We start from the raw sequence: 22,655 nt of genomic DNA, 5'->3' as shown, positions 1-22,655 counted from the left end.
TTCTCAGGTCGGTCATCTGATTTTTGGTTTGGGGAAATCATATTCTCCCAGTCCTATCCTTCATGCCAATGGTTTTTTTTCCTTCCATATGGACCTAATCTTTCTTTCAGATGGAATAGGAACTTGTCCTGTCGTGCATTTTTTGGATTCTGTTCTGAATGATACCTAAACAACCTAATTCTTTACCTTGTTCCTTAATATAACTGGGTTCCTCAACCCTTCTTTGCTGCTTGACATTGCAAAATGTTGAATGTGATTAAGTGTTCTTAGTCTTGTGTTGCAAGCTTAGGCTGGAATGTATGAAACCTGTAATCTTCAGGTACAGCCCTGTGTTCCCTGATATAGCTTGATTCTAGTAGAGGGTTGGGATTCTCTGATGACTCTGTTACAAATGTTTGCAGTGCTCAACCCAGAATTTTTTTTAAGCCGGGTGGGAAGAAAATGTAGGTGGGTGGCAGCCCCTGTAATGTGACCAAACTCTTTAGAAACCACCCAAAAACAGCCAGGTGGGTGCTGAAAAGTGCCAGGTGGTGCGCCCAGCTAAAAGGGCCTGGGGAGAACCCTGGTTTGCCTAGATTCGGGACCTTCCTTCCATGCCTTTTCACCTCACCCTGCATTTGTTCAGGTGTTTCAACCCTGTTACTCTGAAGGGGCTTCTAATTGTCAAATTAAATCTGTGGATGTTGGGGGTCAGGAGCATCCCTAATAAGACTTCAGTGTTCTCTCAGGCCCCTTTTGGCCGGGTGCACCACCCGGCACTTTTCGGTAATCACCCGGCTGTTTTTGGGTTGTTAGTGCAGAGTTGGGTCTACAATTTTTTCTCACCCAGCTCCAAAATATTTCTGGGACATAAATACATTAGGATACTCTCTAAAAGGAAAGGGGGCTGACTTTGCCCTGCTGTTTAAATTTGATACATTATCCAGGCTGTGTGTTTTTGCTGCAGCTGCTTTTCCATTCCTGTTTGGGGCCAACCAGTAGATGGATACATCCTATTATGTTAAAGGCTTAATGGATTGTTTACAGAACTTGGCAGTTGATATAATATGTAAATGATCTGATATTCCCATCTTGAACTTTTCTGAGGATGCAAAATGAAATCTGCGAAACGCGTCGAGAATCTAATAGAAAAAGGCAAATATTCTGAAGGTGGAATAAGTTTAGGCTTCTGTATCCACTGATTTGTGATATCTGGGAAATTTAAGAGTTTGCAATACATAGTTATATACAATTAATTACCTTCGTATTGGCTTTTAGGAGGTGAGGATATCACTGCTGCCGTATCGCACAGAAAGCCATTCCCGTGCAGTGTTCTCCCCAGATTGTGTGGAAAGAAGCTGTGGGTATGGGGCAACACATGACACACTTAGTGTTCACAGTTGTTGCCATAGTAATCCAGTAACCCCTATAAATCTGCCAAATTTTTGGTGCCCCTTATACTTTGTTCCAACTTTCCAGTATCCATTTTCTGTCCCATTTTCCCATCATCTTTATCATTATTCCCTAGCTGTCCAGTGCCTGTGTATTGTGATCCAACTTTTCAGTAACCACCAAAAAAACAGGCAGGTGGTATTACACAAGTGCTGGGTGGTGTGCCCCGGCTAAAAGGGACTAGTGGGAACTCTGCCATGTGATTATCAGTGCCCATAAGACAGTGGCAGTGAGTTTTTAAAGGTTATGTGGAACTGGCAGGGACATTGGTCAAAAATGTGCATGAAAGGTCTGCACACAACACAATCCAGGTATAGTGTGTCAGAACACACTGCACAAAAAATGAATATACAAATGGCCCGTATAAAGAACTCTCTCTCATTTTTCACTTTGAGATCATTACAAAGAACAAGAGGGCACCCTTTGCGTCTGGAGGAAAAGAAGTTTAATCTTCGGATAAGGAAGGGATTCTTCACTGTAAGGTCTGTGATAATGTGGAATCAGCTTCTTCAGGAAGTAGTCTCACCAATTTACTAAAGATTGCTTTAGGAAAAAGCTGGATGCTTTTGTAGGAGAATTGAATATACCTGGGGATTAAAGCTTTAAAGTAAAGATAACAGACTGTTGATCCAGGGAACATCTGATTGCCTCATGGGATCAGGAAGGAATTTTTTCCCCTGTTGAAGCAAATTGTACCAGATTTTTTTTGCCTTCCTCTGGATTAATTTTATATCAATCATTTCATATCTGGGATAAGTTTATTTCTTTGAAAGTTGAACTTGATGGACTTATGTCTATTTTCAACCTGACTTACTATGAACACGTCCTTATTCTACAAAGTACACCAGTGCAGCACGTGCTTGTAAAGTCCCGTCCTTGCGTTGGGACTGCATTGGGCCACACTTCCCAATGCAGCTTTTGTAAATAGGCTCTTAGCATGTCTGTTAGCTGTGCCCCTACTTTTGGATTTCCCAAAGGAACAAGACTTCTGTGTCCTGTTCCAAACAGTATAATTGAAGCTATACAACTTCCTGTGTCCCTCAATAGACGTTAAAACACAGATTTTATAAGAAGAACAAAAACAAGGAACTTTTCGAAGAAGTGGTCGATGGTTTCTATGTATTTCCTCTGTTAGAACGGAATCCAGGAAAGATGCACAGATTTTTAGTGATTCTACACGACAATCGGTTCATCCACTGTTTACATAAAATCAGCTTTGATGTTTTCTTCTTGATAAAAAAATGTATCTACCAAATAGTACATGGGTCAGAGACAAGCCACAGTTCATATATTTTTGGCTTCTTTCAAAAGGCATTCCTTTGCATGCAAAAAAAAAAAAAAAATGTCATTTTATTTCATTTGATGTCTGAAGACAAAGTTTAAAAGATTGTAATTCACACATTTATCATGTTTATTTTGGCTCTGGCAGCTGTGATTTGTCTTCTCCAAGAATGACCTTTAAGAGACAACGATATATTTCGAGCCAAGCTTGCTATGTCAGATAGCTGCATTCTGATTATACGTTGGAAGCCGGTTGTTTTTCTTTTTTCTTTTCTTTTTTTGCGGCGGCATCTGTGGTTGCAGTATTTAAGTTAACTGAGAGCGAGCGTTGAATGTGTTAGCCCTGAGCCTGCGATCTCTGTGTCTGGGTACTGTAGTGCAGTCTGGGATCCTGGCTGATCTTGGCAGTGCATGAGAGGGAGGAGGAGAGGAGGGTTTGCAGAGGACCACACTCACAAAGGCATTTTCTCCATTCTGCAGCAAAGTCAGCTGCAGTCCTCCTGCAGGACTCCTCCAGACCCTGCGACTCAACTTCATCCTCAGGTAAACCATCTGTCAGGCAATTCAAAATCCTATTTCAATTTTTAACCCAACCTTAAATAGTCTCAGAAATTATTTAGTACATTTTTGAAAGGCTGGTTGAAATGTCTTAGCTTTAATCCCTGCAAATGATAAATTATGCAGAAATTAGAGATTTTAGAGAAGATTTCAGTTGCTGCTTAGTTCTTCATTCTAACACAATATTGAGATTTTTAGTATGTAGACTAGGGTGTCCTTTATTCCGTGTCCTGGAAGCTCGCTGCAGATATATAATGCAGAGCTGCGAGATGAGTCTGAAAAGAATGCGGACTGCATCTTTTTTTAATTAATTCAATTTCCATGAAAAAAGTCTTAGGCGAAGAAAGCAGATTAAAGATATCTTCATGCAGCTGATTTCATAGAGGTGAGACTGCAGCTTTATGTATTATTAAATAGGCTTTTTAAATAGAGCGAGGGCTTCCTAGGGTATTCAACAAAAAGCTAATTTTGGTAGCAGGGCAGCTTTATCCTAATGTGAAAGTTTTTTACTGGCTGCATCTGACTTTGCAGGAATGATAAAGACCGTTTGTGAGACAGCAAGTGTGAAAATGCAGGGATGCAGTTATCGGTTGGATACTGTACAAACGTTGTCACATTCTTTCCTCTCAGCTGCTGTGATATCTAGTGTGGAAGTGTAAGGATGGAGTGGGATTGCCTCCGCTAGAGGACAGAGAACCCACATGACCCAATCTCCCTGATGACTGCACCTTTTTGTCCTAAGCTCCCTTACAGAACCTTGTCCCTAATCTTTCTAACATGGCAGGAGACTGGTCCAGTACTGCTCAGTAGTAAAGTTCAAGGGAGCAGATCCATTCCGACCGCAGTTCTATCAAGAAAAGCACCAGCATCCTCTGCAGAATCGCGACAGAGACGCAGGCATGTTTCTGATATCTTTGGTGATCTAAAGATGAACTCTTCCTCAGAGGGAATTAACAGCAGTTTGTTCTGTTTATTGGGAGTAGGATCTCATGAAGCCATTCCAGTTTGCCTTCTCGAAGTAGGAATCATCATCTTCCTGACTGTGCTAATCATCTCGGGCAATTTGATTGTTATTTTTGTTTTCCATTGCGCCCCACTGCTGAACCACCACACCACCAGTTACTTCATCCAGACCATGGCATATGCCGACCTTCTAGTTGGAGTCAGCTGCTTGGTACCCTCTTTCTCCTTGCTCCACCATAGTGTCCTTCTCCCAGAGCACATCGTATGCCGAATATTTGGTTATGTAGTGTCTGTCCTCAAAAGCGTCTCCATGATGTCTTTGGCCTGTATCAGCATCGACCGGTACATAGCTATAACCAAACCACTGACGTACAACACTTTAGTTACAGCGTGCCGCCTGCGCTTTTGCATTCTTTTGCTCTGGATATACTCTTGTGCCATATTCCTGCCTTCTTTTTTTGGCTGGGGAAAACCTGGATATCACGGAGATGTGTTTCAATCGTGTGCCGTCTCATGGCCCACCAACGCGCACTTTACTGCTTTTATTGTGATTTTGCTTTATGCCCCAGCAGCCATTACAGTGTGTTTCACGTACTTCAACATTTTCCGCATTTGTCAACAGCACACCAAGGAGATCAACGACAGGCGTGTACGGTTCAGCACCACAGAGACGGACGCAGGCCAGGGACAACCTAGTCCTGAGAAACGATACGCAACCGTCCTTTTTCGCATCACCAGTGTTTTCTATATATTATGGTTGCCCTACATCATCTACTTCCTCTTGGAAAGTTCTAAAGTCTATGCCAACCAGACTGCTTCATTCCTCACCACCTGGTTAGCCATCAGCAACAGTTTCTGTAACTGTGTCATTTACAGCATGTCCAACAGTGTATTTCAGAAAGGCCTTAAGCGTCTTTCCGGAGTGGTTTGCGCTTCTTGTTCCAGACACAGAGAAGCGCACAAAGTACATGGTACTTCCAATAAAAAGCCAACAGAGACCTGCAACCCATAAAAATCACAACCTGTGATAATTATTTTGGTGTTCCATAGACTGGATTAAACTGACGCCACTGTGTACTCATCCAAGGGGAGCAATAAAAGAACCTTACTTAATTTATGGATACTTCTAGTGCTTTAGTCCCATGGTGGACCTGTTATTTAGCTCACAATGTTTTGTAGGTACTTTTTTTTTTCTTTTTGGAAATTGTGGTAGGTTTTGTTTATTCAATTTGCCTGCGCCGTCCAATATTTTCTACTTCTACTACTCCTTAATTCATTTAAAGCTCCAAAAATTGCAAGTGAGATGTCCGGCAGCTTTTTTGGCACATTATCTGCAAATATAACAAAAATGTAACTCTTGTGTGGTCTTTCCAGCGTCTCCAAACAGTGTCACTTCAGGAGCCGTGTATTTGGGTTTCCACTCAAGATGAATATATTTGTTAGTGTCATAGATTACGCTTCCTGTGATCCGGTGTTTACACTGTGGGTGCCCCTTGGTAAACATTGGAAGCCCTGGCACCCCTTGCTTTGATGGAAATAGGATCAGCTTGTCTATTTGTAATATATGTGCATCTTTATTTTGTTACACAGGTTCATTTGGTTTCAACCAAATTTAATGCAATATTTTTCTAAGTGGAAAAAATATATAAATAATATATTAATAATATTTAAAAAAAAAAGTGCTGACCACTGGAATCTTTTTAGCATAATTTAAATATATTTTACTTAATGTCTTTATACAGGTTGTGTGTTAGGACATATTCGTACCAATGTTTTATTGTATAAGGCAGGCTTGACAAACTTGTGTTCTGTAAACCTTTTGCAGCCCATTTACAGCCTCTCTGCAGCACTAATAGAGTTCCAATATGTTGTATAGAGTTAAAATGTCAGACTGCCCAATATTTTTATGTGTTTTTTTTCTGGCTGGACTAAAGTGTATGTCCAGGCTTTTTTTTCTACAATTTTGGATAGATCGGTGAGGGTGGGGGGTAGAACCCTCTGTTGTTTTTTATGTCATATGTCATCTGGAGATTTGCCCTCACTTAGTCACTGGTTAGCAGCCCAGTGTTCCCACAAGCCCTTTATAGCTGGGCACACCACCCAGAATCTTTCAGTAACCATCCTGCTGTTCTCGGGTGGTCTTTGAAAAGTCCCCCCCCCCCCCAAAAAAAAAAAACCCAAAAACTTTTTTTTCAGCAGGGTGAGAAGGATCTGTTGCCACGTGGCTGCCCCTGTATAGTGAGCCAAGCCAATCGGCTCTTTTTTGAGTAAATACTGAAAAGTGCCCGGTAGTACGCCTGACTAAAAGGGGTTGAGGAGAACCCTGATTGGGTCACAGTACAGGGGCCACCACCAAGTCTACAGCTTCTTCCCACCCAGCTTTAAAATATTTCTATGGGAAACCCTGCACCCTAAACCTAAAAGGGATTCTGATACATTGTCCAATGCATTTTTTGACTGGGCATACACTTTAGTTATTTTCTGGCTATTTACTATCCAAGAACTCTAGTCATCAGATCTCTGCAACTGCATTCCCACTTCCATATGACCTGGCTATTACAAGACGGTATTGTGGTACCTGCACATATTAGAAAATGTTTGCCTGATCCATATGGTGAGGGTTGATATAATGGTAGGCCTGAGTACGATAATGGCTGATCCTTTACCGCAGAAGAATAATCAACCCATATGAACCTTGCTGGCCAACACCATTCCACCCCATGAGACATCCAGTGCCCATTTCAAACCAACTTCCGTAAGACTACATGCATGTGAAAAAGTTTTTTTTTTTTTTTTTTTTATCCATCAGCAAGGTCCTCAATTGTTGGAGTATTTTGGAGAACAATTTTAAAAGTCTATGGTAGTGGATGTAAAGCAGAGAATTTCCGTGAGGGGTTTTTGCTTCTAAAGCCCCTGAAAAATGCAAGAAACATTGGCCATTCATTTAAACAACGTGCACTATTTTATTTTATAACTCCAGGAATTACAATACGTCTTTGTGCATTACCATGCTTTGTGGTGCACTGCAAGGCAGCTTTGTTTGTCAGTGCAATGGATTTCATATGATCGTGAATGGCCCCTCAGCACATCATTGTATATTAATGTCATGCATAATAAGATATGCTTTTCCACTGTGCAAAGCCGTAAATGGGTCCTAAGCCGTATGAATACAAGCTGACCTTGTAACTATCACCATCGCTGTAATATGGGGTGTTATGTTAATTCTAATGACAGACTGCATCATATATAATATTGTAAATTTTGCCCGTAGTCCCCCTTTATTGGAGAAAAAAAGTCAACGTGTAACTTCTGCATATTGCTGTATTTTTACACTGTAAATTATGAACTTGATATTTAATATTAATATGTCATAGTCTGGGTGTTTATATTTCTTTCAAATGGCTGTGAACAAATGAATAGTCCTAACACTTACCTTCGGTAAAATCTCTTATGCCTTGTACACAAGGGGCTATGTTTGTGTTTTTTTTGGGATCCAATAAAACAGTCGGTGACCAATTGAGCATTTTGATTCATATCAGTCGAAAGTACGCAAGACTTGTGCGTGTGTGTGTGTGTGTGTGTGTGTGTGTGTGTAGGACCACTTGGATCAAATCCAATCTGAATTGTAATTCTTTCAAATCAAATAAAAAGATTGGAAAGTCAGAATATTGTACCCACGTGCTGTGTTTCAACCTATTGATTACTAATTTTAAATCAATCCATATAGGCAGTAGAGCTAAAACAAATGCATTGTTCTCCCCAGTCCAGTTTAGCCACGTGTAGCACCTGGCACTTTTCAATAACCACTTGGCTGTTTTTGGGTGGTTACTAAAAAGTTTCAGCCACCTACAGCTTCTTCCCACCCATCTTGAAAAAACATTTTTGAGGATAATACTGAGATGGCAGCTGCTCCTATTGTGTACTAGGCCTTGAAAGACATTTGTGTTTGGCAAAGTATTAGATACAGTCCTTTTTGTTTGTGTTTGTCATATCCCAAATGCAGAGTGTATGTATGTATGTATATATGTGTGTGTGTGTATATATATATATATATATATATATATATATATATATATATATATCAGTGTTCTCCCCAGCCCTTTTAGCTGGGCGCATGGCACTTTTCAGTAACCACCTAGTTATTTTTGGGTGGTTACTGAAGAATTGGGTCACAATACAGGGGTTACCACCCACCTAAAATTTCTTCCCACCCAGCTTAAAATTTTTTATGGTTATGTGTGTGTATATATATGTATATATATATATATATATATATATATATATTTATATATTTATTTATTTCTATTTCTGCAGGTATTATGGCATGTGCAATGGATAGGGGTCCTCTAACACCAATGGTTACCTCTTGTTCTGGGGCTTTCTCTTAAATTCTGGTTACCCCTCATTCCTTCTCAATGAGATTGGTCACCAGTGTGGGGGTCTATGAATACCATTGACAATCCTGAAGTCTGGACTTCTGCACTTTTAGTTGTAATTGCATTTATTAATTGTAACTGCTTAAGTCTGACACAAAATGACAGTCTGCCTGTGGTGATATATTTGCATTCTCCACTAGCTGGCATCCTATAAGTCCTATGGATGCAATTTGAAGAGTTGGCCAGGTCAGCCCATTGACTCTCCAGCCATCCTTCTCCAAATTCTAGATACATAAAGCTCTTGAGTATCCAATAGGCAATTCCCAATTACCAAGCCTCCAAGCAAAACTTATAATACACCGTAAATTGCTATAACTTCTGGTTGAAAAGCTGTTTAAGTTGTGATGTCATGTCTGAAATTATTGTACTGTTTAGACTAAAACCTGTACACCTTGTCAAAGAAAAAAAAATAGACTTTCTATGACTATGTTTTTGGATGTTCTTCAATGCATTGGCTGTTTGTTTAAAGAAGGATTAAAGAACCTGAGGCTCCAATACAAGAAATACGTTTTCTCAGGTGAAATTAAATTGTTTTTCTTGCTCTGGTGTAGATCAACATTTCTTCCCTAGGCATTGCTTATCAGTGTGGCCGTGTGTATATATATATATATATATATATATATATATATATATATATATATATATATATATATATATATATATTTGTATGGACTTAGAAAAGTGTGAACAACAATCTTCCGTGAAGCATTTGCAAAAATTTTGTAAGCTCCTCTGGGTAAGGTCCTCTTTTACTCCTGTGTCACTGTCTGTATCTATCTGTCATTTGCAACTCCTATTTAATGCACAGCACTGCGTAATATGTTATGTATTATTATTAATATTATAATATAATATTTATGCCACATTTAGACAACTTTTTAAAGTTCCAATTCGAGCACAGAGTCAATGGAAGTGCCAACAGTCCCCTTAAACAACCCGGCTTTAGTGGCTTTCAGCTCTTCCTCAAGCTTTTTCAAAGCATGGAAAGCCAACTTTTTTTTTCTTTTTCTTTTTTTTTTTAGTTTTAGAGTAGACAGAAAAAATCATAAATCAAATTAACATGGTTCTCCTTACTACTATTTTTTTAAAAACATACAAATATATTGTTTTGTTCTTTTTAATAATAAAAACAAGGCAAACATTCATGTGTTTGTATTTATATAGTTACAATAGACATGCAATCTGTAGATGAACAGTCTCTACGCGTTTCATGGAAACAGCGTCCGCTTCATCAGGAGGTCCAGAGAGCTTGTATACAATAGAACAAAATCTTATTAATTAATCCTAATCTTAATTAACATGATTCAATAACGTACAAATACCTAATTTAAATATTATTTACACACTGTTCCTGGTTCCTGTTTTCTTTCCCAAATCAAGAGTGTGCTATAGATGCTTTCATTTATATTGAGCAATCGATGTTTACATGTACAGGAATTCCCTTTTATTTTGTTTCCTGAGTAGGTGAACACATTGAACAACTTCCCCTTCTTGTTATAGGGTCTCCAGAATGTTGCCTTCCCCTCTTTCATTCTCTGTAAAAATGGTTACTGATACAAATGTTGAATCTCTCCAATGGGTAGATAAGCAGCTTTATATACATGATGCGTTTTGGCTTTTACACTTCATTTAAAACTGACAAAGACTTTGGAAATATTCTTTGTGATCTGCAAAGCAGAAACATCAGCTCGCCCCGTTCCTTCATAGTGTTCAGTCATCTTTTCCTGTACACAATCTTCTGTCACCTTGATTGGCTGGGATAATGTGCACAGGAGTTCATTCATCTCTAATATGTGCAGGGGAAGCCGGGGATTTCCAGGTATCCTGGCAACCACAGCTGAATCTGCACATGTGCAGCTCAGCCTTTTGATTGACCAATCAGGCAGTTAGAAGGGATTATTGCAGAAGGGGCATCACCTGACCCTTTTTAACAATAATGACCAGCCTGATAATGGATTCTTAAAAGTAGAGTTTTAGTTCCACTTGTAGATGTTTAATTCCCTCATTATGAAATTTATATTTGCTCCCAAGGCTTCAACAAAGTGACTTGAAGCTGGCTGAAGGCATTGCAAATGTTTGGTAGGAATTTGCTGTACACCTTTCGCATACTGAAGTGTAGAAAGTCTGTACGGCCCCTATATTTACAGGGTTCAGTATGTGAAAGACCAATGTGTACAGCAAGTTCTAAGTATTTACATCTACTTTGTTGTAGCCTTTAAAACAAACTTTCCTTCATGTGAGGTTATTATTTATACCTTCTAGTGTGAGGACTTGTAGCCTTCTAGTGTGAGTACTAGCAATCTTCATGAAAGTTAGAAGTATTGCAAAACATCCGAAGCAGCTTTTCTGTTTGGCAGCAAATTTTTTTTTTTGCTGAAATCTGCTGAAACTGGAGCTATAGGGCATTTTAAAGGATTCAACTTGATGTGGGCATAATATTAATATTACACAGTATTTATATATTGCTGACATATTATGCAGGGCTGTACAAGGGCCATAGTCATGTCACTAGCTGTCCTTCAAAGGTACTCACAATATATTATCTCTACCATGTCTTTAATTCAGTCTAAGGTAAACTTTGGGGAGAAGCCAATTAACCTAAATGCATGTTTTTGCAATGTGGGAGGAAACCCACGCAAACAAAGGGAGAACCTGCAAACCCTATTCAGTGCACTGCCCGAGATTCGAACCTGGGACCCAGTGCTGCAATGTCGTTATACTTGCTAAAACCCAGGTACAGGGCACACCCAAATGAACTGGTTGTGCTGTTTGTAGCTTCTGAAATTTACTTTGTGTTGTTTTTTTTTCCCACTATTGTTTATTTCAGGGGACCTTACCTCTGAGTTTTCGGCAAAATAACCCTTTCATTTAAATAAAGACCTCAATAGCCACGAAGAATATATATTCATTTTGTGTGCATGAAAATTCAAATTAGGATATTACCTGATAATGGTAGCAGTCACATCATCACTGCACTACTTGTGCTCATTTGTAAGAGGGACCCAGCAGACCCACCCACCACAGGAGTGGGCGTATACAAGACCAGTCACCCTGTAGGAGATAGATCAGCATTGAGAGGTGCCCTCTGTACAAGGGAAATATTTCACAGCAAATTAGGAAAAAGAATACACAAAGCACACTAAGCTTCAAGTAAGAATGCACATGGTTTTTGTATTGATCCAATATTATCTTATCCTGTAGTTCAGTCATATTAATAATTAAAAATAAGACTGCAAAAAAATGACTGGCCGTGCAGACATGGTACGTTGCCATTCAGATTTTGTTTTATGAATAATACATTTTTTTTTTTTGCGGCACTCTACAATGGATTTCCAAGCTGTATCCATGTAATTGCCCCGAAGCCCTCATTGTTCTATTTTTAATGTGAAATCTGTGAGGGAAAGTTACTAATGACTTCCTCCTTAAAAAAAATCGAAGAAAGGAAATAGTCTCATGACAGAGGCCACTATTTTTATAGATATGACTCATTGTGTAATTTTTAATACTCCCTTTATTTCGCCTTTACCAAAATCAAAAAGTACTTTCTCTGCTGGAAATGTTCTAAAACTGTTATATAGAAGGAAAAAAACTCCCTGCATTTCTTGACCATGTACAAAAAAGTAATCTTTCTCCATGTTATAGAGTTGTGCCTTTAATAATGCAGAGGAAACAAATCTGACATACAACAGGTAAGGTCATCATATCCTCTGCTTCTGATTGTCTGACAGTGTACAGGTTCTCTTTACTGGCCTGTTGGTGACAGTTTTGTTTGTGTTTTAAAGAGACCCTGTTTTACACAAACATACCCAAATCCCAAGCCAACTTCTCCTGAAGTCCACAGTGAAAGCAACATATGCAGGTTCATCAAAGTCTCCTGGTCCTCTCGATCTCTACATGTTTCTTTCTAAGGACCTCAAACTCACTTCTGTAATAACATGGAGGTCAGCAGAAGGAACTAAAGAGTGCTAGGGGTAGATTGTAGAGATTGATATTCCCAGAAGTATTTTTTTCCCTATGGACATCAGTAAAAGATTTCTCAGGACTGAAACATTTGACCTCGCAAGTGGAGGGACAAAGGATTTAAAGAGCAACATAGACTAGCTGAATGGAGATCAGACACCGTTGTGTACTTGTGCCTTTTGTAAAACTAAGAAATCACTTTCTGCTGAGTCAGAACATGCATGTGTAATTTTAAGCTTCAGCTATTGAGTTCTGTAAAAGAAGCTTTCTTGCATCAAGGAAGTAAACTGAAAGCCTTCAAAATGTCAGAAGCCTAAAGCTGCACACAACTGTACAAGAGCAAAATGCGAATATCCTTAATAGAAAGAAACATCTAGTGAAAAAGAGTTGCTCAGTTTCTTTATAATTGGTGAAACTATCAGAATTGATTTTCCCTGTGAAAAATGTGATCCTTCATGAGTCCACCATGTAATAACGATACAAGGTTTCTTTTTGCATTCCCTTATTTCATGTGTATGAGAATATTTTTATGTAGTGTTATTTAGCACCAACCGGGATTCTATGAATATATAACTGGATGATTTGGTAGTCAAATAAATTTGTCTGATCATTGCCTCCTAGAGAGTGCCTACTCCTCTCTTTTCCCTAATTTTGGCAAGAAAATATTCACCCAGATCTCTACAAGCAAAAGCAAACATTCCCAATGGTCAGAAATTAGTTTCATCGACACCTAGGGAGCCAAGAAGGAAATTCAACTCGTTTTCAGCACTCATATATGTAGGGTTAATTATGAAGTGCTTACCTTAACTTATAGTTTAATGTCTTTTCCCCCGTTTTATGTTTTTTATTATTCTGTTAGGGAACTTTTTTATTTATAAATCTTTGCTTTCTGTTTTTTTTGCTTTGTTACAAATTGTAAATCTGCAGATGGGCTATTAGGGAGTAGTTTAGACACCACCATTATACCAACAGGTATAGATATTGTATTAGCCATTATAAATTTAATCAACTTAATGTTCCCCCCAGACCCCTTTATACTGGACGCACCACTCTGCACTTTTAAGTAAGGCTGTTTTGGCTGAAGAGTTGGATCACAATACAGCGGCTGCCACCCACCTAAATATTCTTCCCACCCATCTTAAATAAAAAATCCTGGGTTGAACACTGAATGAGGTTGGTTTTATTAAAAAGCAAATAACATTCACTGTTAGAAAATACGTTTTATTCCAGTTTTGCAGTATTATGAATACTAAATTCCAGTAGATCAGTTTCATTTGGAAGTGAATAAATAATTAAATGCACATTAACTAAAGCAGAATGAAATCCTGCCGTACACACCTATCCAGACTCTCTTGTGGGGCACAGCCATCTTTCTTCCTTCTTCTGAAAGCATTGATCTTTGGCCATCTTGATTGAAGAAGTTTATCCATCCCAGCATTTGCAAGGGAAGGCAGGAATGCCGAGTTTCACTGGCAACCGAAGCTGACACTGTGCATGCTCAGTTTTTTTCACATATTCCTGGAACGATCAGGCAGGTACGTTAGGTTATTGTAGAAGGAACATCTCCTGTCCCTTTATACAGTAACCATCTGCCTAAATTGCTGAAGTTCAGTGGGGTACTAATGCACATAAACCTTGGCAACTCATAGTGTAATGCTGGGAAAAGCAGCCTGGCATCATTTGTTCTTCCTACTTTGGGTCACATGGTGAATTCAGAAATGAAATGTGGTGCAGCGTGCAAGCACATATAAATTAGGTTTATTCCATCCCCCACCTCTCCTTTACACTGTTGGTATTCATTTATTAGCCTAGTGGTAATAAAATTTGCCTCGTCTGCTTTTAAGGAAGCCAGAAAAATGGGTATTTTGGCAGGACCAAGAGGAAGTAAAACTATATTGCCAGAGAGCTTTAGAAATGCTATTTAAAGCCTATTAAGAATCTTCTGCATATGACATTTTTTTTTATTTTGCTCATCACTGAACTGGAATACACATCTCTGCATTCACATTTGCTCAGTTGAAGCTTTGACTTTCTCAGTAAATTATTCAATAGCCATAATGGGCTTATCGTGTTTGTAGAAGTCGTCATGTATGCTGGTAATAGGGCAGAGGGCATTACCTATTCACCGGACTTGTTTTCTTTTTGTAATCTAATTAACATTCCATAATGCAATGAAGCTGTTGACCACACTTGTTTTTTATCAACAGTTTTCTATTATTGCCAAGGAACACTTAAGACATTTTTGCCTGTGGGGCAACATCAGCCTTAAAAGGGAAGAAAGTTCAGAGGAATCTGATTTCACTGGGGACTTTTTATATTTAGAAGCAAAATATAACACTCAATGGATAAGTAAAAAAAAATTCTATATATACGAATTTGGAACTCAGGACATTTCAACCAAATCAATCTCAACCCTCTGTTAAGAATAGTAAATTCTATAGGAGTTTCTAACAATGGTTGAAGTTGGAGATAATGAGGCGGATGCATAGAAATGTCTGTGTGGCAGACAAAACCTGGAAATGTAACTATTTTCGACAAAGTGCTGAATTATTGGCGTAGACTTTTTAATGTTTATTTTGTTCCAGACAGAACGGGTAGGGCTTTTTAAAATATTCGTTTCGCCATTCATCCGGGGGCTGACAATTATGGTTTATGGGCATCCAAATCTCATACTTTTCCGCTACAGAGAAGTAATTGAGCCGATGATCCGGATGAGATACAAAAAGCCAAAAACATATAACTCCAGGATGCATTTTGTACAATTGTTTCTTCTTTTCTTTTTTTTTTCCAGAAAAGATCAAAGGGTTTGTATACCATGGTATAGAACTATTTTTATGTGGTCCCTTTTAGTCTGAAAGCATTTTGTTTTATTCGCTAAGTGCAAAAAGAAATGTCTGTTGATCTCACCCTGATAGGTTTATAACTTCTTGTACCGCACCCTTATTTATTATTAGCTGTTTGTTCTCCGGTATTTCTGAGGATTTCAATCCCCTCCACTCTTATGTGGAGAAGAAGAGGCAATAATTGTAATTCTTACCGAGGGTGACTGCTTTTCCTGTGTGGCTAGTAGATGTTGTCAACCTTAGGACAGGATGTGTGTTGGTTTTTGGATCACCGGGGTAAAATAAAAGAAAAAAATCCTAAAAAGACAAAACAAATGCAGCCACCATATCTTAGGATATGCTGCAATATATAAAAAAGTGAAAGTTAATTCCAGTTTAAAAACTTGAGACCAGTCTAGGTTTTATTGCAGAAAGGGACAGGATCATTTATTTTCTTCAGTAAGTATTCTTACCTTGCTGATCGCTTACTTTTTCTGTCAAAATTGTCGAGCTTCCTGGCATAGGTTGCCAGGATATCTGGGATATCTGGGACTAAATAAACTCCTGTGCTCTTGTGCAGGCCATCATACGGGCCTTGACAATCACAATGGTCAAAAAAAAAAAAGGCGGTGCCTGCACCGGAGCGGGTACAAAAGTTTTTCACCCTATAACTGGAACTTATTTCAAAATTTTTAAGACCTGAATTATTCCTATCATTACGATAAGCAATTTTTTATGATTGGGTTTACTTACCTCCTGCCATTTAGCAAGCATCTCAGGAGTTGAGTAAGTTTTGTGATTGCCTTTAGTGTTTATTGTTATTAATAAACAGGATTTATATAGCCCCAACATATTACGCAGTGCTATACATTAAATAGGGGTTTCCAATGACAAACAGATAGACATTGACACAGGAGGAGGAGAAGATCCTGCCCAAAAGAGCTTACAATCTAGGAGGTGGGGGAAGCGTCACCCAATAGAAGGGAGGATATTGAATGGTGGGTAAGTAGTGGGGGTTTTAAGAGACAGAAGAAGACGGATAGGCATAGGACGAGGAAGACCATTCCAGAGAGTTGGGACAGTTCCAGAAAAGTCTTGGAGCCGTGCGTGTGATGAGGTTATGAGTGAGGAAGTCATTAGTAGGTCATTGGAGGAGCAAACAGAGCAGCAGGGGGAGTATTTTTCTATCAGTTCATAAAGGTCTGTGGGACAAGAACTTCGGAGAGATTTGAAGGCAAAGCACAGGAGATGAATTTGATTCTAAGGTGAAATGGAAGCCATTGAAGAGAACTACAAAGAGATGCAGCAGAAGACAGGTGGTGGGAAGGCTGTGTATCAGGTAGGTAGGAGTGAAGGACCGATAAATCTGACTGCAGCATTCATAATAGATTTTAGAGAACAGAGTCGGGTTAGTGGAATTTCAAAGAGGAGGATGTATTTAACTTCACCATCCCGTGAGCTCCTCAGGGGTGGAGACATTATATAGCCCCAGTTATAAAGAAGACGTTCTACTGGTGAACAGAAACTAGTGTTAGAAAGTAACAGATAAGAGGATTTTTTTTGGCAAACAATGCTGATAAGAAGTTTGTGATACCTGCTGTAGGGCCAAACTGCAACATCCATGCACCTCATGGCGCCCTTACTCGCTTTTTGCTTTATTTTTTAAAATCATTCAACCTTGCTCCATGGAGCACCCGACACCAATTAACCCTAGGCACTGCTGCATTATTTCCTCTTCCTCACTTTTACTTTCTTTGAAGCTTCATGTATTAAAATATATAGTTTTCAGGATGTGCTTGATTTTTTTTTTTTTTGCTGACCTTTAGAATATTATATTCAAAAACCCTTCGCCCACAGAACACTCTACCCCCCCTCCTAAAAGAAATTAGGATTAGGATGCATTGGAAGGCCTTGTATGTTCCCCAAGAGCAGCAGTTTTGATGGAAAGTCAGTCGGCCGCAGTTCAGGACATCCATGGTAATTTTTGGATGAATCCTTGAGTTCCACCGAACCTGTCTTGAAAATGGACCAGGTTAGAACTCCTGTGAAGGTGGTACAATAGATTAACCCCTCGTTATGTCTTGGTGCCCATCACAGGTTAAACACAGCATTTTAGAGATGTCCACAGAACAAGAGGTAAAAGGCAATCTTCTAAAAAGCAAAGGTCTATAAAGAAAATTCCTCTTGCCTGGGACAGGAATGGATTAAACGTCTTTCCAATTTTACATAGTTTTGGTATAGGTATACCTAAATTTCTCCAGAATGCCCCTTGCTGCAAAGGTTAGCAAGGGTGTGTTTTATAAAGAGCTTTTGCTGTTTAGTCAGGATATTGAAATACTTTAAAGTGTGTAGTCTAGGTACATGTTGACTAGGGTCCAATAGTTGGATCATGCTTCACACTTGGAATAGGTGCCCAAAAATCTGTTCAGATCTTAAAAATAACCTGTTCTGCCTTGGGGTAGGCACAAAAGTGTTATTGCTACCACATTTTATAAAGCATCAATATTACTAGTTTAAAAAGTGTCACTTAATGAAAAAGTCTCCTATCAAACAATTCTCTGCATCCAACACACTTTTGGATGTTTCAGACCCCTGGTTCCCCACAGGAACTGTTTAAGGGAGCCCAGATTAAGGAAAGTCTGACTTGTGAAAACGGTTCTAAAAAATGGGGAAATAGAATAAAGAAATACAGCCTCCAATTTTGTTCTTCCAAGGCTACCAGTTCTTCCTAGAAAATGGAATGGCATTTAGTAGCCACAAATGTCTAGGTTGGATGGTTACTTATATAGTCTGCTTTGTTTTGGATGGGCTGGAAGAGGGGAAGGCAACCATGTTGACTTGCTAACCTATGCTGCTCTTAACCCCCCATGATGCAATCCCTTCAAGCACCTGTTTTAGGTTCAGGATCTTTGACCGTATTGGTTGGCTTCAGCTACATAAAAAAAGTCCTACACGTGCAAAGGAGTTGATTCATCTTAGCATATGCTTTGCCTGCACATAGTGCATATCCATAGCCAGGAATAAACACGTCACTGCAGATGAGACCGCAAAACTCAAACCGTTTCGAATCTCAGTCCTGATCTAAATACCTGTCAATGGTTTTTGACTATGAGAGCATTGAACTTTCAGACAATATATACATACGATTCAGAGGAAATGTAACAATGCCTAGTAAAGAAGAAGAACACTTTACTCTAGCAGGTGATGTATTGAAACTTTGCTCCAAGATCCACTGCTATTCGACACAGGTGTGTCGAAAAATGTTTCCTCTTCTAGGAGTAGTTGGTAGGTCCTGTGTCTTCTCCTCTACTTTTTCATAGCGTTGCTAAATAAACTTGGGGTAGGATTGATTTAAACTTCATCGCCCCTATTTTTAAATTACATTCAGCTTCTGGACATTCAGTGGTCACTACGACCTTGAGGAGATAACTTCAGAGTTCCTTAGGAACTGTCAGAAACAGGAAACCTCACCTCGCTTTTAAAATTCTAACGGATGCCTGCAACCAGGGATTAAACATGTCAGAAAAATTTTATCGTTAATTTATTTTGAGATATAAATGTTTTGTTCAGTTTACAGCTTATCTTGCGTTGAAAAACACATCCTTTCCTACCCATTCCACCATCCTCTAGTTAATCATGGTTTTTTATTAAAGAGAAAATCTAATGAAAAGCTTAATTTTCTTGCCTGGAAAATGTCATGTGGCCAGACAGATCCAAACACTTCTTTAAATTGGGGGAACCTTTTTGTTCTTAGTGGACACCTCCCATAGGCTACCAGAAGTATCTATTGGTTCTTACAGGTCCTAAAATCCTTTGGGAACAGCATTCTGATAAAAAGCTAGGGGCAGAAACCAAGGTCATAGGCTGGCCTAGAGCGCAACATTTGATCACCAATCCTAGTTCCTTGAAAAGGTGCCATAGATCGTCACGCGACAATAGACTTAGTAACTAAAAGAAGGAGTTTACAGGGGGTTTAATGGTTACAGGTGGAGATTTTGATTTAGGTGTTTATGCAATGAATAGACAGTTTCGGCACCTGCAATATTCTCCCCAGAATGTTGAAGTTGGGTCGGAGGAAGCTGTAGGCAGGTGGTGACAAATTGCTCAAGGAACCCCTAGCAGTTATAGCTATATCAGTGCTCAGCCCAGAAATTATTTTAAGCTGGGTGGGAAGAAGTTTTAGGCGGGTGGGAGCCCCTGTATTGTAACCCATCTCATCAGTAACTACCCAAAAACAGCCGGGTGGTTACTGAAAAGGGCTGGGTGGTGCGCCCAGCTAAAAGGGGCTGGGGAGAACACTGGCTATATGATGGGATCATTACAAGTGAATATAGCCATATATTCAACAATGTTGGGTGTACAAACCATAAGTTTGATCTTATCCTACGTTTGAAAATAACCTTAGGTAGGATCATATGTTTTTTGGTCCATGTGATCATACATAGTAATGTTGTCTCCATGTCCGATGCGTTTTGACGATTGGCTTCCTCAGGGGACTCTTAGAGACTTTAAATTTTAGTAGTAGATCATCTAGTCTTAATATTGAAGTGAGTGATGATAGGAAAAGGGAATAAGACCTTGTATCAATAGGTTAATGGCTTTAGGGTGCTTTGTATTTTCCAGTGTATGTAGGGGGAATATCTTCTGGATTTTCTTTTTTGGATGCTTACAGTAATGTTTCCCAAGGGTGTTTTAAAAGGGAGTAGCTTCCAGATTATTTAAATCTTTTAGGTGCTTCTACGAGTAGAGATTATCCAGGAGACTGCTGACAGCTTCAAGGAAAACCTTCAAAGAAAACCAATACATAATGGTATTTCAACACAAACAAATATTAAAAATGATTTTTGCCATATAGGATTTGCCTTTAGGTTTACATAAACATGAATGGGGTCATTCAGCTGACACAAGGTTCACCAGTGATGATTTACCAGTGTCATTATTTGTGTCCATACGTCCGAATGACATGCCAAGGGGCTTCTGTATGTGATCCATCAAGCCCTTTCTGTTCATCTCCAACCCCAATCAACGTCACTTCTCTCTTAAGCCAAATTAATTTTTTTTTTTTGTTCTGGGAACTGAAGCATTAAAATAAGAATCATATTTCTCATGATCTGTTTATTACTCTGCCTATCTTCCTGTCATTCTGAAGCTGCGTTTACATAGGGTGTGTTCTCCAAAGGGTTTCCTCCAGTTCCCACTACCCTTCAAGCTTGAGAAATTGCCCACCGAGCCAGTTCTCACAGAAAGGTATAAAAATAGGAGGAGGTTATCCAATGCCCACGGCACAGTCATCAACGGGGCCAAGGCTTATGAAAACACAGGCTTTGTTTTAAATCCTTTCTGCCTTGTTATCGCTTCCTCAAGATGGAATTGGATTGAAAGAACCACATGGAAGACTTCTGGCAACGCTTCCTTTATTTTGCATGTTGTGCAGCACACGTGAGCCAATAAAACAAAACATTTCGTCATGTGCACGGATTTAAAACACGCTGTTCTCGTCAAACACAGCTGCTTAATTGAAAGTGACCAAGGGGTGATGTCATTTCTTCTTTCTATGAAATTTATGGTTGTTCCTCCTGCTAATGTTACTCTAAATACAAAAATAAAAAAAACAAAATGTTTTTTTATTTTTAGTTTTTTTTGTGAGCAGATTTCAGTAGAGCCTAGGATAACCTATCACCCCTCGGGAACTGGTCACTACCTTTAAAAAAAAGGAAATAAAACTATAATATATTAAAAATCTATATAAATGCTCCTTTTACTTTCCTAAAGACTGGATCACATGACAGTCCCGAACCGTCTCACTTTTTTGGAAATGCCAGGGTGGTCTTAGCATCAAAAATAGGGCATGACAGCAATGTTAACTATTCAAACACAATCTTTAAAGAAGAATTATTCTAAAACAAAAAATACAAATAGGCAGTAAACCAAACTTACTTTCACCGTCTTTGTTTGTAATGTATGCTGAGCTGCACTTGCTCAAAGTACGATCCTGGTATACCAGCTACTCGGAATTAATAAATGCATACGCAGCTCAATGTACAATCTCGGCAGCCGTCATGCAATGAATGTAATGCATTCGTGCAGGAGTTACTTTATTCTGGCCTGGCCGAACAAAATGACCAAAGCTTCAGAACCCAGAAGAGGACAAGTGCTTGCCATGGAGAAAGGAGAGGTAAATGTACTTAAATGAATTGCAAAAAGGCATGTAAAGTTATTTTATTGGAGATGGAACATTGCTTAAAGTTATTTTATATGAAGCTGTAAATTACCAGTTAGTACTAGTTATTACTAGTTATTACCAGTGGCAGTAATTGATTTTCCATCAGGAAAATTTTCAGTAAATTTCAGATTTATTGTTTTTTAAAAGACCCCTAAAGTTTATGGCTGTGTTAAATGTCTCTGAGGAAAGTAGAGAGTCAAAGTAGACAGTAATGAGTGGGTGATAGTATGTAATATGTCCTATAGGCTCGAGGGTTTACATGCACTTGGCCGCAATGTTTGCCTGTAAGACATCCATAGGACAAATGGATTGCATAGTTTCTAAATTGCTAATGTAAATAGTAAAATGCTGTGAAAGGTCTCAATGCCAAATAAATAAAAGGTGATTTTGAGCTTCTGCAAGTTTGAAAGCCTCATGGAATTGTACTGCTTTAAGTTAAACTGTTCTTACAAATATCGTAACAATAGTAATTTGTTTTACACCACTCAACACTCACTCAATTAACAAATATAGAGTAAGGACTACGAGCAATACCCCATTAATTTATTTTTTTTTGCTTTTATTAACTATGGAATAATGAGTCAGACACAACTTTTCATTGTCAATATTAATAGACTGGGCACAAACCAGATCCATTAGTAACAGACATGCCAGTTGTCACAAGACTGGTAGGGTGCTGCTGTTTTGGTAGTGGCACTGTGAAGAGCGTATCATGATTCCCCTGGTCCCAGCTATACATTGATTTTGTATACTGATTGTTTTTGCAGTTTGTGGGGAAAATCCAATGCAAACACTGGGAGAACCTGCAAACTCAATACAGATTAAACCTGGAAGCTAGTCCTGCAAAGGCCATAGTGATAACCTCTGAGCCCTGTGCAGCCCGTCTCTATGGTCTATATAAGTGTCTTATTAACCTTTTTACCAACCCCTTGAAATACCTTTCAGGTCTTCAGAGACCCCTTGCTATAATTACTATATCCA

General features: G+C 38.9%; 2 protein-coding genes across 5 annotated transcripts in view; both read left to right on the top strand.

Moving 5' to 3' along the window:
- The window catches only part of RABGAP1 (RAB GTPase activating protein 1), a 113,772-nt gene that overhangs the window by 43,287 nt on the left and 47,830 nt on the right, over nucleotides 1-22,655 (top strand). The gene's annotated exons all lie outside the window — the stretch shown is intronic.
- On the top strand, nucleotides 2,988-7,754 carry GPR21 (G protein-coupled receptor 21). 2 transcript variants are annotated; one of them, XM_072430251.1, is made up of 2 exons: nucleotides 2,988-3,255; nucleotides 3,901-7,754. In XM_072430251.1, exon 2 carries the CDS (start codon nucleotides 3,989-3,991, stop codon nucleotides 5,243-5,245), a length of 1,257 nt encoding a protein of 418 aa, XP_072286352.1. In that variant the 5' UTR covers nucleotides 2,988-3,255; nucleotides 3,901-3,988; the 3' UTR covers nucleotides 5,246-7,754. The 2 variants fall into 2 exon arrangements, with proteins under 2 accessions (XP_072286352.1, XP_072286353.1); XM_072430252.1 differs by having other exon boundaries at nucleotides 3,197-3,255; nucleotides 3,802-7,754.

This window comes from Pyxicephalus adspersus, chromosome Z (genome assembly GCF_032062135.1).
Source record: "Pyxicephalus adspersus chromosome Z, UCB_Pads_2.0, whole genome shotgun sequence".
Classification (NCBI taxonomy): Eukaryota; Metazoa; Chordata; class Amphibia; order Anura; family Pyxicephalidae; genus Pyxicephalus; species Pyxicephalus adspersus.
The sequence above is the reverse complement of the archived record's forward strand: the minus strand, read 5'-3'. Positions and strand labels throughout refer to the sequence as shown.

What these genes read in the sequence shown, in the direction of transcription:
- GPR21 (XM_072430251.1), top strand. Translation starts at nt 3,989, where the DNA reads ATGACTGCACCTTTTTGTCCTAAGCTCCCTTACAGAACCTTGTCCCTA.